Below are 15,000 nucleotides of genomic sequence, written 5' to 3'. Positions count from 1 at the left end.
TAAATCCGTTACAGTTCGACCAACATCCTTTCCGACAGGAGGCACCATCACCCACATCCATCACCAATCAACCACAAAAAAACACCGTTATCTGTACCTGTTACCGGTGGAGAACCGGACCGGATCACGGGTGGATACAAATAAATCGAATCGAAAGCAACTATTGATTGCAACCTGTTCGTTAGCTAAATTTGAAATTGATAGATAATCCTGGGGGCGCACTCGAGCTGCATGCACCGTCGGTTTTTGCAACCAAACCGAATCCCGAAAGCCACGAATCATCGGTTCGGTTCACCGCCACCGTCGCCGCCGTCGCCATCACTGGACACAACTGAAGGTGTGCACCCCCGGTGTGGTAGTTGAGCCGACGTACCAGCATAACATATTCCTTTCCTTCGTTGAACTAATGAAGAGGAAACCTTACGCGAACGGATAGCCAACGGTCCGTCGCTGTAATCCACCTCGCTTCTCTCGGCACCGGCGAGCAAGGAAGAGAAGGAAGTGCCAGCGCATCGCACGCTCCACCAATCCATCCCATTGCAGTCTAGCATCGGAATGCAGCATGAAGATCCATCGGTTCTTAACGAACGAATGAATGGACGGACAGGAACGGGAACGGGAAGCGAAAGTGACAACCAGGAATGCGCCTCCCGTTTTCTCTCCCTCTCTCTCTAACAACAAATTGTTGCACGTACCATGCCCGAGGATTCCAGCATCCCGATGCGAATGCTTCTGGTCCGCAGGATCTACGAGGATCCCCTGGTTGGCAATCACGGCCACAAATACCACACCACCACCACCACCGGAGAAAACACCAGGTGGTTTATCAGAAAAACGTGAGAAAATTACCGAACCATAGCCTCTCGATACCAGCTGGCCAGAAGAGTCGGTTGGTCCGAATCCTGACAGCCCGGAATCGGATTGTAAACAAATTTATTTTCCATCCCTTCGACCAGCGGGAAATCCTTGCAGCCGCTTGGAGAGTTTTGCTGTAAACCCCTGATCCAACCACCCGGTGGCCAGTTGGAGTGGTTTGCACCTAAGTGGTTCCATGTTTTCAACTCCAGAGCCCAGAGTGTGCCCAGAGAGTCCGAGCATCACCGGAGGCCTCTCCGGGTGTTATCAGTTTGATGTGCTGACCTTACTCCGGGTCGAAGGTAAATCGAGAAATTGCCAATACGTCAAGACTGATTCCCCGGGAACCGGATGCCGGATCGTGCATAATCCAATTAGATGCTGGAAAAACCTCCCTGGATCCGGGATTCTAGAGTGAAAACAACCACAGTTTACATCAGAAATGTTGCAGGAATGCGAATGTTGGGGAATGTTGTCTAGAACCGAACGAGAACTAACAAATACCTTAGTTGGTGTGAGCTACCGGGCATTACTAGCGCTGGCCACAGCACTTTTCAATCCACCTGACCGCACAATCGATGCTTCTTAACGCCAATAGTTTACCAGGCCTTTGGATGGCCGAGAACTCAGATCAAAGACGTCAGTCACGCGGTTCGCTCGATCGATGCGTATCGCTTTCAACCCCCTCCGAAAGGTCACCAGTGGTGTACAGTGTCTGTGCGATGATGCGTATTGATAGTAAGCATCCATCACCAACGCTACTGCCTCCGCTACTGCTGCTGCTGCTGCTAACGTCAATCCTCGTGAGGCTCATCACCGTGGAAGCGGTCCACTGTGGCCAACGGCCGATTGCGGCACCCGGTACCATCACCGGTGGGGAACCGACCTGGCCTGGGCAGTTCCCGTGGCATGTGGCGGTGTGGCACCGTACGCAACAGCTGCTGGCCACGGCCTACGCTTGCGGTGGTTTCATCGTGGGCCCACGCGCCATCATTACGGCTGCCCATTGCGTAACGGCTCCCAGCGGCTATCAGATGGCCGCCAACGAGCTGACGGTACGTGTGGGACTGTACGAGCTGCTGGCCATGGCCCGCCACTCCCAGGAGCACCCGGTACAGTCCGTTCATCGGCACGCTCGCTTTGCCAGCGGTTCACCACAGCACGATGTGGCGCTACTGGCGCTCCGTACGCTGCTCGAGTTCGATGCGTTTGTGCAACCGATTTGTCTCCCCCGGCCAACCGATGATCCGGTGGTCTTGGACAGTGTACGGGTGTACGGTGTCGTTTCGGGCTGGGGATTAACGGAGGGCGATGGACTGGCGCGGACTCTTAGGATGAGCACGATGCCGACGGTAAGCCACCTGCAGTGTCTTGCCAGTGATCCACCATTGTTTGGCCGGGTGCTCTACGAAGGGATGTTCTGTGCTGGCTGGCGGAACGGTGAGTCGCGTGTTGGTGTTTGCCGTTTGTGCTTCAGCCAAGGGGTTACGTCAAAATATTGGGATTAAAAGAAGCCAAAGTCTATAGAGAAATCTACACTAAACTCTCTCATAATCAATTATCAGCGACTGATATGTTGCTTATTTAAGATACATTTAAAATATTATTTTACGAAACGTTCCTGAAAAATGACTGTTCAAAACCATTAACTATTTAATGTATTAGATTCAATGAACTTTTGAATCAATCGCTTCTTTAAAGTAAATTTAATTTCCTCAAGAATTGTTACTGAAAAGGAAATCAAATTTTAGTAACGAATTAGTACAAAGCTGGGAGAGCATTCGGTTGAATCAATAATTCTAAATTGGTCCTGATAAATCTCAGAACGATTAAAACAAAGTAAAGTATTTAAGTGACATAATACAAAAGCTTGATTAACAACGTAAAAGGACCTTACAGATTGAACACTAACAGAATAATTACATTAAATGCTAAAACCCAAGCATATCAATTCCGATTTCCCTGCCAATTGCAGGAACAAACGTCTGCAACGGTGACAGTGGTGGCGCTTTCGCGATTCACAGAAATGGCCACTGGACAGCCCTGGGAATCGTTTCGTTTACTGGCCAGCGAGAGCCAGAAAACCTGGCACAACCAGCACGCTGCAGTAACGAAAGTCTCGCTGGTTTCATCAGTATTCCAGCGTACCTCGATTGGATAGAATCCATCGCGCACTCAGAAGCGATCGAGCTCGCTACCAAAGCATTCGAATCCAGCCCGAAAGCTGACCGAGTTAGCGAACGAAGTAAGATGAAAGCGGGGGGCGAATGTTTCCGTAAATTAGGACACCGCAAGAGGCTCATCGATTTCGCCGATGTGGTAATTGAAATTCATTTGAATCCTTCATCCACCCAACCCCCTCCCAGTGTGCAAAAGATATCGGCGTGGCTGCAAGGAGGAGGACTTTTCATATCTAGCGTCCGTGGTGAGTCCGGCCCCCAACGCCTCCCACCTTCTGGTGATTGATTGTTTCGCCGTGCTGATAAGTGACCGATTTCTGCTGGCCCCGGCCAGCTGCCGGCGGCGAGTAAATGAATCTCCGGATCCGGCACCGGACAATAGCGCAGGTAATAGCATCCTCCTCCCCCCCACTGCTGGCCCCTATCGACCCGACCGCCAAGATGTGATGTATGATCGTGGATGGTGGACCGGCGGAATCCGATTCTCAACCGAACCGCAACATAATAAATTGACCGATTCCAAATAAATCACCTGCCCTGGTGCTGGCCTGTCCCGTCCGGCCCCTGTCTGGTGTGGTGAGGTGCGGTGATTTTTTTTTTTTGTTGAAAAATCTTCCAAACAGCCCCAACGATGCCGAAGCAATTCATTATCCTCGAGTCGGCCGGACAAGCGGTGAACGCTCCAATAAAGATATTCCATCAACACCCGAACTTTGTCACCAACGACGACGACGACGACCAGGACGACGACGACAACGAGGAGGACGAAGGCATCCCCGAGGGCCAGAGCAATCTCGCACTAATCGAACTGGAACGGAAGGTATCGTAAGTATCGCTCTGTCCTCGCTGTAGCACCAACGGGCAGGGCTATAATCCGGACCAGCCGCATCTCTCCCTGCTCCCTTTCCGTCGTTTACCGGCCCTGAATTGATTTGTTTTCTTTTGTCCGGTCTGAAATTGAAACGATATTTCTCAGACTGGTCTCCACCTGTCAGTTTGCATGCCTGTGGAGGCCTTCTCCGACTGTCGACGCCCGGTCCGTGCCGGATCAGATCGTTCTCTACTCGGCCGTGAATGTTAGCAACGACAAATCGATGCCTGCGTTCAAGCGGACGGCCAGCAACGGACGACGAGCTGGACCGAACCAAACCACCAGACCGCCCACCGGAAGCGTATGCTACGATGAGCTGCTGGCGCCCACACTGATGGCCTAGGTTGAGGAGGGCGAGCCGGGTGAAATCGGACGGCATTATCGATTGGTGGGCATTGTCCTGTACCGAACCTGTACCAAGATACGGTTCATCAAGGTTGCGCTCTTCCTCGATTGGATTGAGTGGATCGTGTGGCAACGGGCAGACGTTGCCTAGGGATACTGGCCAAGGCTCAGCTGAGCTAGCTTCGATTGCGTGATTGTTAAAACTGGTAACGTCCCGAAATAAGTATCGATATGGGATGGGAATGAAGCTTGATTACTTAAGTCAATGAGAACATCACCTTCCTAACCACAGGATTAACAGGAAACAGTGAAAAAAAATGGATTCTGGGACTGCTTAAGACGATGATAGACGTTATGATGGAGTAAAAAATAAAATGAAGTCAGCAACTAAAACATAAAATACACACAACAGCAATTTGAATGGTTGTACATTCTAAGATAAGTTTTATTTCAGTTTTTGGTTTTCCCCCAAATTTCCATACGTTTCGTCTAATAGGAATTGATTCAATTTGTTTAAATGTCTGCAATGTACCGGGAATCCGTACCGCGACAGCGGCAGACCACATGCCCTTCGCTCCTTGAGCACGACCCATCATGACGCTCCATTTCTGCCTATCCTTCCCCGTGCCACCGAACTCATTCTTATCCGTGTTTGAGATTTGGTTTCATTTCTTCTTTTTTTTTTGTTTTGGTTTAGCTCCATTAAGATACAATCACAATTATTAATCTTACGCACACTAGAAGTTTGTAGTTTGTGTTTTTTTTTGTGTTTCGCTCACGTCACAAAACGTGGAATAAACGGTTGTAACAAAGAAAACAAAAACACGTTAAACGAAATGCACTCCCGGGCATGTGAAAAATGTGTAAAAAAATAGATGTCCTCGCAGCAGCAATAGGAAAAACACAGTGTACAAACATCGAGTAGCGAGCAACGCCGCCGTTTACCCTCGCTTAAGAGTAGGAAGAGTCCACTAATTGATATCTCGTCCACCAAAGGCCCACCGAGGACCTTTGATCTCCTCCTCGTCCTTCTTATCATGTAATGATTTGTGTATAATTTGGCGCGCTGATAGATGAGCCTCATCCATCGCTTATTCGCTAAGCGTAAGGGATTAAAGTAATTAAAACTGGATCACAAATAAGAAAACATATCCTCACGGTGGGAGTCGTTGCGACCCTCTTTGCGAAACGAAGAGCTTGGAAAGGAATCCATTTTTGTACCAACTGTGCGTACCGGAAGTGCGTGGCACGCTTTGGCACACGCTCTGGAACCATCATAAAAAGCACTCTTTATGCTTCTCTCTCTCTCTCTCTCTCTTTCGCCTTCTCTCTACCAGACTACACACTTGTCGAACGGATTCATGGCCGTCCCGAGCGGACAGTTGAACGTTTCCGAAAACTCCTTCAAATTCGAGAGCGGCCCTATCACACGGAACTTGGGCGGAGAATGGGAATCCTTTTCGATCTGCAGTGTTGTCGTTTCGTCGGTGACCGTCGAGCACCATACTTGGGCGAACGAAACGAAAAACAGCTGACGGTGGGTCATGTTAACGCCCGGCAGTGGCAACGTGTCCGTATCGGTGAAGCTGCTCTTCTCGTTGTTGATGTACGCGTGGAAGGCCGCCTTCAGGCCACCGTTATCAGCAATGTTCTCACCCATCGTCTGCTTACCGTTCACGGTCTTGCCATTGATCTTGTACGCACTGTACTGTTGATTGAAGCACTCGGTCTGGTTCTTGAACCGTGCGATCGTCCGGTTCGCCCACCATTGATGCAAATTACCGTACTTATCATACTCGCGCCCTTGGTCGTCGAACGCGTGCGTCAACTCGTGCCCCATCACGACACCCATCGCCCCGTAGTTGAGACTCTTTGAGTTTTTGATGTCGAAGAAGGGCGACTGCAGGATGCCGGCCGGGAAGACGATCTGGTTCTTGGTCGGTGTGTAGTAAGCGTTCACCGTTGGCGGGGTCATGCCCCATTTGGTTTTGTTAACCTGTTGATCCAACTTTTCCAGGTTCTTCTTCAGACTGTAGATGTTGTAGTTGATGTTGTTATCGAAGTAGGTTTTCGGATCGATGTTCAGCTCCTGGTACTTCCGATCTAGCTCCTCCGGATTGAGAATGTAATCGGGGAAACCGATCATATCGCTGATCGCATCCGCCTTCTCCACCGCCAACCGGCGCGTTTCACTGTCCATCCAGTCGAGGTTTTTAAAGTTCTCCTTGAACGCATCCCGCACCTGGTTGATCATGTCTTCGGCCTGTGGCTTCGAGTCACCATGGAACACGTCCCGTACGAACATGGCACCGACCGCGAATCCTAGCACGTTGCTCGTATCCGATACACAATACCGCCACAGTTCTTCACCTCCGTCTGAGCCCATCAGTGCCTTACGGAGGCCTTTGTACGCATCTCGGAATGCCTTCGTTAGGCAGGCGGTCAGGGATCGCACCGTTTGCCACACAAGGTAGTTGTTGAGAATACTAAAAGAGACACCAGACCCGTTAATATCATCAGATTGTCCAGCATTACACTGTTTCTACTTACATCTTCTTCTCATCCGTTGCCGTGTACTCTTTCATCAGAAGATTCAACTTCTCAAGATACTCCGGCGCATAAACGACGATCTTCTCCTTCTCCGTGATCTTGCGGCGCACCAATCGGAACGCTTCCTCAAAGTGTTCCTGCCAGTTGATGAACGGTGCCTTCTCTTGCAGCGCGGCCAGTGTCATCAGATGGTAAAGCGTTTCCTCATCACGCCGCAAGTCCTGGGGCGTCGTGATGTTCGCTAGCCGCGTCTCGAATTCAATCACATCCAGCATCTGACGGCGGGAATCGGCCTCATCTGCGCCCAGCAGCACCGAAACCTTGGTCATGTAGTCGAGATACGCCGCCAGTATCTTGGCATTGGCAGTCTTGTTCAAATAGTTGTCCCTCGATGGAAGCGTCAGTCCACCCTGATCAATCTGACCGAAAAGAGAGAAAAGAAAGAGTATTTAAACAATAGCCGCTCCGTCTGAAAGGGTGAATGGCCCCGCTTACCTGTATGATGTGCTTGCTCGAATTGCGATCATCCTCCCCTACCGCCCATCCAAACAGTCCACCCATATTGTACTTGATCTGCAGTGTCTGGAGCGTGCGCTGCAGCGACCACTTGCTCACATCGAACCCACTCGCATTGGCCGTTATGTTCCAGCCACCGATCTGCAGGAGAAGCTTCTGCAACGGTACTGCGCCCAGCTTCTCCATCTCCTCCTCATCCAAACAGCTCTGATAGAACAGCTTCGCTTTTTTCTCCGCTTTCGACTTGAAATCCGTCAATGGCCGCTCGAGTGCGTTCTTCAGGATCAGCTGGTTCTTCTGCTCCAGCTTGCCGAACAGACCCCACATCGACTTACCCTCCGGGATCGGGTTGTTCTTGATCCACTGGTTGCACGAGAACGCGTAGAAGTCATCGCACGGATCCACCGTCCAGTCGATCGAATGGAGAATCTCGCTGGCCGCAAAGATGCAGTGCTGGTTCAGGCACGGCATCTGCTCATCCACCCCGAACGCGTCTAACCGTGACCGAAAACACCGCGATGGCGGACGGAAGCGGGCGTTAAAAACGTATTTATATTGTTGTGGCTAATGGCGGGGGGCCGCAGAACTAAAAATAAACGCATACACCGCTCTGCGTGTGCTACCTTACCTTTATCTTTACCGCTTCCCACGTGTGGACGTACGTGCAGGATGCGAGTACTATCGTTGGCCAACAGACTGCTCAGTACCACTATCAGTACGATCGAGAACATGAGCAACAGAATCAGCAGCTTCTCCAGTTTGCTCCGTGCGTTCCAGAGCGACGTTCCGCGGGCAGCATGGTAGCGGATTTTCATCGTTGGACTTCGCGTTTCATTCATCTGTATCGATCCAATGCTGTCCTCGTCGGCAAAGTCTGCCTGCTTGTATCTCGTCATCTGAAATGCAGAAATGAGCAAAATAAACGAAACGAAACGAATGACCTACTAATACAACTCATCAATTAAATCGCTTAACTAGATCGCGGAGTAGATCACGTTACCTCGCACAACAACAACCACAGCAACACTATCAACACAATCGGGACTCAACGGGCCAACAATTCTATTCAAAGATGCTCAACGAGCATCACTGCCAACCGTACTGCCTACCTCATTCTCTTCTCGCAACCAAGCTGTTCCAAGGCGCGCGCGCTCGCTCGCTCGCTAATCAATAAACCGCTGGCCTATAAACAATGCGTTGATGCGTTGCGCTGCGGGAGGGCGCTGGCCGACTTCTCTCGCAAACGAACGCAACGAATCGCAACAACGAACTGATCAGCCCCAACACGAGTGCGCCCGGAAGAGGGCCCCCGCGATCGTAAAGCGCGAACGAGCGGGGCAATGACGCATTCGCTAGTGGCGCACGACATCTCGCGCGCGCTTGCGTGATCCTCACCCATTCCCAACATCAAAACCCCGCCACCGACACTTCTGTACTGCGGCCAATTTGTCATCGGCAATGAATGTGAGCAAGAATGCTTAGGTTTGCATGTTTAGCGCTGGACGGAAACCATCGTCGAAAGCCTCCGATGTCACCCATTCTCGGCCCATGAATCAAGCATCATGAAGTTCCGTTGACATGTGGAGCGCACAAACAGATCGCACACGTGCGGCGAGCTACTTGGTATCATGTCAGAATGAACCTGAAGTAAATAGACATCTTAATTGACTAGACACGTTCCTCGTGTTGTTCCGGACCGTACCGAGGGTTTTGTAGCTTTGTCCAAGCGCCAATTGAGACGAGGGAGATTGGGTTATGTGAGGAACCGAGCAACTAAGTGGTAGTCCACGGTACGAGTGGATGCTTGTGGGATAGAGCTATTATCTATACCGAGGATTAGTGTGGAACTGTTTCCAGCTGGTTTCGCACGATTCGTAGCAGCAGTCTAGCATCCTGGTAGCTATCACTTCTGGGAACTTTACAATCAATAACTGCACGAGCAACAAGTCTATCTTTTCTCAGCAAGCCCAATAAGTGCCTTGCAAAAGGTTAAAAATAAAATGGGTTGTCTGTTTTTAGTTAAATGCGATCCAGCAACACGCTTATCAGGGCGCCGGAAACCTGACCGCAAACACAGAACCGTTCGCTACCTTGAATGTCGGCCAACCTCAACAAACTGTCTGCATCGGAGCGACTGTAGAACACAACGAAAGGTATGCTTTTTCCTTATCTTATCTCTACTTATCTCCCACTGTATCATGCAATCGCGGAGTGTCCATATTATGTACATCACCAAGTGCGTCTGTGACTAGTGTGTGGACCATACAGCCAAGCATAGACAACAGTAAACATGGAGCAGTCCCATCATATGACTAACATTCCATGTTGATTCCAGATTCTTGGTAGCTAGACCCGTTGTGTACTCACCTGGACCGACATTTCGGTGATTTTTTTTTGTGTGTGCGTACTTTTATCCGCTGATAATACGCGAATGAGCAATCGGCAGTTCGGCGTCGGTAGTTTTTTTTCCTATAGCCGTGTGGAAATATCGATCGGTGCTGAAGTGGTGCTTATCAAGACCCCTGGCGTCCCTACTATCGATTCACAATCACTGAACATATGGGAATCTTTTTGTGTGCCTAGAGCTCACAAAGTCGAGCCTCCGTCGAGGAACAGCTTTCTACCATATTGCAAACCAATCAATCCCCGTGGGGTGCACTGGCACTGGCGAATGCAAAAATCCTCGCACAACTCCCGTTCTTCCACGATTTGTTTACTTGGCGGCACGGCGACCGTCGACACTTGCTCTTCTCGCCGCCTGTTTGCACGAGGGATTAAATCTAAATAGTTTGTCTTCCGCGGTGTTTTCCTTTTTATCACCAGCCCATCTGCAACGGACGTACGCAGCAATGCATCAGTCCATCGCATCAATGCACCCTGCCCCACTACATGACTGCCATTTAGCACTTTTCACTTTTGTTTATAATTCTAGCCACGGAATGACCTTCTATCGTCGTTCTATTGCCCACCCAGACGGTGAAGCCGTGTATGTGACGCCAACGATGGAGACGGATTTTGTTAGGTAAACGATCGAACACCGTGTTGAGGTGAGATGTTTGCCGTTTCGCGTCCGTAAAAACGGTTTGTGATGATAGTGGAGTGTGTATGGGATCCCAGGCCATGGGCCATGGGATGAAAATAGTGGTAACGGGCATGCGCCGGAACCGTCAACGGTACGGCGGCTGCGTTCTACGGTGTCCGCGAGTGTGCTGTCAACGGATGACGCCACGAGCAGAGCAGTACGCATAGTGGCGCGGAATTGCCGGGCCAAAGCTGGCGCACCAAAACAAACCTGCCCCTCCACCATCCGGAAAGCACGGCACGTGGCCACCCGTTGGTTCCCACCGGTTCCGGTGGTGACTCGGGAACTGTCAGTGCAGCGCTGGTGTGTCAGTGTTTGCAATCAGCTGGTAAGGGATCAATTTGAATGGGATTAACGGTTTTTGAGAAATAGATATGATTCTAGAGTTTCTTATCTATCGATTTATTTTCAATCAATCCATAAAATGCAGTTTAAAATTAAACAAAACAAAGAACCAATGAATGTCTTTCAAGCATTTTATGTAACACTTTTATTATGACTTTTAGCTGCATGGTTTAACTACTTTAGTAAATATGATTATACTATACATAAACCCTCATTGTAGAAAATTAAACATACAATGGTAATAAAACACATTTTATTACTTTACTGGTGACCGCATTTATCAAAGAAAGATAGGTTTTTATATTTGAAAAAGTTTAAAGTATGTCATATGCTAATTGAAGCAGAATATCCTTTTGAAATGCGAAAAACTGAAGAAAAAAGACATTGAATACAGTGCAAAACCACCCAATAAATTAGCAATAAACTGGTAGCATTTAGTTTGTTCCGGGCAGACACGGATAATTGTAAAAAGAATGAGTTGCAGAACTCATCCCTTAACATCAACCCCGTGGAACGTGGCACTCATAGCAAGGACACGATAGCAAACGCAATCGTGTTTGTAGCTCAAATTGTGTGGCGGAGAAAAGTGTTCATCCAGCACAGCTGACCTCGGGATTCGACCGGAATCTCTCTTCCCTTAGATCGTCCTTGCTTCGTGCGCTCGGTGGCCACCCGAAATCACGGATCCTGCCGAAGCTGAATGACTTTTCCGGCAAATGCAACCTCCAAACCAATTGCGGTCTCGTGTGTAGTACGCTCTGGTGGACGCACGCAAACTAGGACAGTCATAATGCCGTTTACTACTTCCACCATCACCACCATTTGCCCTGCACTCCCACGGTACCGCTGCACAAGCGATTCGGTTACTAGTAAGGGGGAGATGCGCGTACTACCATTTCTATTGCTAGTGGATTGGTGGTTGCTGTTGTTTCTTTTCCCACTCCCCGGTTTTTTTTTATGATACCATTCGCCACCGCTACATAACTCATCACTATCGAGCGCGATGCAAAACAAGCTTCGCAACCCTTGTGATCCGTGGTGGGTGTTTTTCCAGGTTTTCCGCAATGTAAGCCTATATGTTTCCGGTGGGGCGGATCATATCGACATTCCGCGAAAAGGTACGCGGTGGAAAGGCACTTGGTTGAAAGAACTTTTTTGGGAACCGAAATGCATCCAGCACACTCGACCGCGGCCTATTCACACGGCTCTTATTGTACTGTTGTACCAATTGCAGCACGATCGTAGCATGCCTGGAAATCGTGAATTGCACGTCGTTGTTTCCGCGCGGTCAATTGCATAGCAACCGGCGCTCCATGATATTTGCTTTGCATGGCCTCAAGTCCCAATCTAACCAGTTCTATCGGTGATGGATAGAATAAGGTTCAAGTTGTTCCCGCGTAATCATGATACACACTTCACCAGGTAGCGCACAACGATGGAAAACTCAAATTAAAAATGGATGCCCTCTCGACAAGCGATCGATCGTGGGACTTGTTCCAGCTCGCTGCCATCAATGTCAGGCACCACCACACATCATCGAACGCTGTCGACGCTCGGTTTGTTGTTCCGCCAAACAACATGTGTCACTCGAGCGCAAGCAAAACCCCTTGTCATCTAAACAATCTCCCGCATATCCCGACGATGACAGATCGGTGGATCAAACTAAAACCCTCCTCTCGACACGTCGTCCCCCGTGAGCAGCGTTGTGGCCAGCGAGCGAACGAACGAGCATGAAATGCAAACTCGAGGCCCAAAAACCGCCAGGCAACGATGCGTTAAGACTTTTGATTATATGTAGCCGCTGACCGGGCCCGTCAGGTCCATCAAGCCTGACCGCTCGTTCGCTCGCTCGCTATGCCGCCATTTTGGCTGAAAGTTTGCGTACGCGGTCCCAGGTCAAGCTCGGTGACGAGGCCAAAGGTTGACACCCGGTGAAATGGCCAGCGAGGTGCAGAGAGTTGCAGAGAGTTCCGGTTCCGCAGCAGCAGCCTCTCGGTTTCCGGTCAGGCCACGCGGAACCCCAGGACGCCGAAGGAGAAAGGAAACCAGAAGACCGCGCTCCTAGAAGACCTAGAATGCGGGTCTGCGACACTCCGGTGATGACCTAAATATAAAGTCAAATAAAAGCGACAAAAGCTTTTTCTTGTGCCCTTCACTTCCGGGCCCCGAGCTCGAACTCGAAACTCAATTATACGATGCATTGTACAGTCAAATTCGAACTGTTAGCTTATCCCACCCTGCTTGCTGCTGCTGCTGCGTCTTCTATGCAAACGCGATGGTGGCGAGCGATTCATGGGAAGTGACAGCACAGAGTGCATCCTCGCGGCAACGACGCATCGATGTGTTTTGTGCGCTGCGAGGAACCTGAAAGCGGACGCGTGTGAGGGATTTCGGTAGTTTAGAACGTCCGTGGTCGGTGGTCGGTGAGAAGGCGAATCTGTGCGCGCAACCGGAACTAGGCACGTTGACGAAAGTGGTTTCGGTGCTGTTGCCGCTACTGCTGCTAAACTATCGCTGCGGATCGTCATCGTTTCGTGTTGCGCCGCTCTCGGTTGTGCCGCGAAAAGTATGCTGGCAATGGTGGCGGCAGCAGCGGTGGCTTGACATGTGCTTGAGGTTCGCGCGGTATAGAGCCTGGGCCACCAGCAGCAGCAGCAGCAGCAGCAGCAAACCAGTGCGGAAGCTTCAATCACGGACGCTCTGATTAGTTCCTACACGAGCGCGAAAACCACCCACTTTTCTACCCCCTCCCTCCCCCTACCACTGCACCAGCAGTTGGTGGTGCAGTTAGTTTTCGAACAAACCGTGCATCGACCGTTCTGCAGCGTCGTTCGACGGCTGGCTTCGCTTCACCAAAAACCCGGAGTCACGCCTCGATCATGAGGTCAACCGTGAGAGCCTGTTTCCGAGGAAGCTTGAGCGTTTGGGTTGACGATGACGAACTTTAATCAAACTTTAACGACGGTCTATGGTGCAGGGGCCAGTGTCTCTCCACAGCGTACAACATGATGATGAATGTTTTAAACGAACGTCACCGAATCCTGTATCGTTGTATCGCTCATGCATGGCCTCGCTGGAATTCACGTGAGGAATAAAACATGTTCATAGTAAAGAGCGAAATGAAACGAATTTTCTAATGAGCTGCTGAGCTTTAAATAAACCTTTAATATTGCTTTAAAGTAGAAGAAAGATACTACTACCTCGCTCATCTATGCATGGGTTAGTTAGGTTTTAATCCAAACATAAATCATTCCGGGCCAGCCAGCAGCCGGTGACAGCATGTGAAGACGCCGGAAACCAGTGCCTCGTCGAGCGCGGCCAGCCACTCTCTGCACGATCATCGCGTTGGCAGGGAAACAACCGCCTGTCCTCGGCCGGATATGCCGATTCCAAGTAACAGTAAAACATTGCCAAAAGTAAGGTTCCCAAGGAGTACCACACCGAGTGTCACCGAATTTGTTTACTTTTTGTCCCGTTCTTGTCCCGTTTTCCCGGTGCTCTTAGTGGCAGTCCAGTGCATCAACCCGACCCCCTTGCCCCTCGGCTTGTCTTCAGTAAAATGCGGACGATGTCATGCTTCATTTCCAACCCCGGGGCGAACGTGTGTCCCCTTTGCTCCTGCTGTCAACCCAAAAAGGGAAGTGCAGTAAGTACAATTTACTGTCCACCGTTACTGGCCTGGCGTCGACTGTCGGTCGGTCGTTCGGTCGGTCGACGGTTGTCGGAAAATCCAGCATGTCAATCGGCATCCCGCAGTCCAACAGACAGGAAGGCGGGAACCGACGTCCTACCAGCCCGCCATTTGTGCATTGACTGCGCCAGGCGGTTCTTCGCCCGGCAGATGATGATGATACGTTAGCATCTGAATAAAAGGGGAATTGCGTTCAATTATTTATTTCTTATCGATTTTCATGCTACGGATGCATTCACCGGTCAGCTCGAATGTTAAATCGCTGGTGCCAAAGTTAGGATCAAATTGCAGAGACAGCGAAGCGTTTGAGTGGAGAAATTCGGTACGGCTATCCATCGGAGCAATGTCCTCGGATTTTTAAATATTAAACATTATTCTAAAAAGTGTCGATTAGCATAGAAAAAGTGAACATTCGCCATTTGTTCATGCTCTAGAATTTTGCAAGCCATAAACCTAATTTGTTCTCTAAAAAATAAAAGTAACTGATTAATTTAGTTTACTTTACTGGTTTTTTGTTTAAAGTACCCCACACACCGAGAGGGAATTAAAATTCCACAACCCATAC

The 15,000-nt window shown here is 49.8% G+C and overlaps 2 protein-coding genes across 8 annotated transcripts; one reads left to right on the top strand and one right to left on the bottom strand.

Annotated features, from left to right (window-relative positions):
* The first annotated feature begins 1,503 nt into the window (after positions 1 to 1,503).
* On the top strand, positions 1,504 to 4,639 carry LOC126581773 (ovochymase-2-like). The gene is made up of 5 exons (XM_050245652.1): positions 1,504 to 2,295; positions 2,831 to 3,100; positions 3,222 to 3,422; positions 3,659 to 3,855; positions 4,012 to 4,639. The coding sequence occupies exons 1-5, from the start codon at positions 1,578 to 1,580 to the stop codon at positions 4,114 to 4,116; spliced, it is 1,491 nt and encodes a 496-aa protein (XP_050101609.1). The 5' UTR covers positions 1,504 to 1,577; the 3' UTR covers positions 4,117 to 4,639.
* A 33-nt stretch (positions 4,640 to 4,672) lies between these two features.
* Positions 4,673 to 10,254, bottom strand: LOC126581506 (endothelin-converting enzyme homolog). 7 transcript variants are annotated; one of them, XM_050245203.1, is made up of 6 exons: positions 9,020 to 9,083; positions 8,318 to 8,959; positions 7,946 to 8,213; positions 7,297 to 7,811; positions 6,802 to 7,220; positions 4,673 to 6,737 (listed from the first exon to the last, which is right to left on the bottom strand). In XM_050245203.1, the coding sequence occupies exons 3-6, from the start codon at positions 8,211 to 8,213 to the stop codon at positions 5,582 to 5,584; spliced, it is 2,358 nt and encodes a 785-aa protein (XP_050101160.1). In that variant the 5' UTR covers positions 8,318 to 8,959; positions 9,020 to 9,083; the 3' UTR covers positions 4,673 to 5,581. The 7 variants fall into 7 exon arrangements, with proteins under 7 accessions (XP_050101160.1, XP_050101162.1, XP_050101159.1 ...); XM_050245205.1 differs by having other exon boundaries at positions 8,427 to 8,959; XM_050245202.1 differs by lacking the exons at positions 8,318 to 8,959; positions 9,020 to 9,083 and adding an exon at positions 9,685 to 10,254.
* Between the last annotated feature and the right edge of the window lie 4,746 nt (positions 10,255 to 15,000).

This window comes from Anopheles aquasalis, chromosome 2, assembly GCF_943734665.1.
Source record: "Anopheles aquasalis chromosome 2, idAnoAquaMG_Q_19, whole genome shotgun sequence".
Classification (NCBI taxonomy): domain Eukaryota; kingdom Metazoa; phylum Arthropoda; class Insecta; order Diptera; family Culicidae; genus Anopheles; species Anopheles aquasalis.
Note: the sequence above shows the minus strand (reverse complement) of the source record. Positions and strands in the feature narration are given on the sequence as shown.

Bases quoted from the DNA above. Each gene is read 5' to 3' on its own strand.
- LOC126581773 (XM_050245652.1), top strand. From the start codon at position 1,578: ATGATGCGTATTGATAGTAAGCATCCATCACCAACGCTACTGCCTCCG. The intron at 3,423-3,658 runs GTAATAGCATCC...TCTTCCAAACAG, and splicing joins GGCACCGGACAATAGCGCAG to CCCCAACGATGCCGAAGCAA. The intron at 3,856-4,011 runs GTATCGTAAGTA...GATATTTCTCAG, and splicing joins TAATCGAACTGGAACGGAAG to ACTGGTCTCCACCTGTCAGT.
- LOC126581506 (XM_050245202.1), bottom strand. The intron at 7,221-7,296 runs GTAAGCGGGGCC...CTTTTCGGTCAG, and splicing joins CGAGCAAGCACATCATACAG to ATTGATCAGGGTGGACTGAC. The intron at 6,738-6,801 runs GTAAGTAGAAAC...TGTCTCTTTTAG, and splicing joins GCAACGGATGAGAAGAAGAT to TATTCTCAACAACTACCTTG.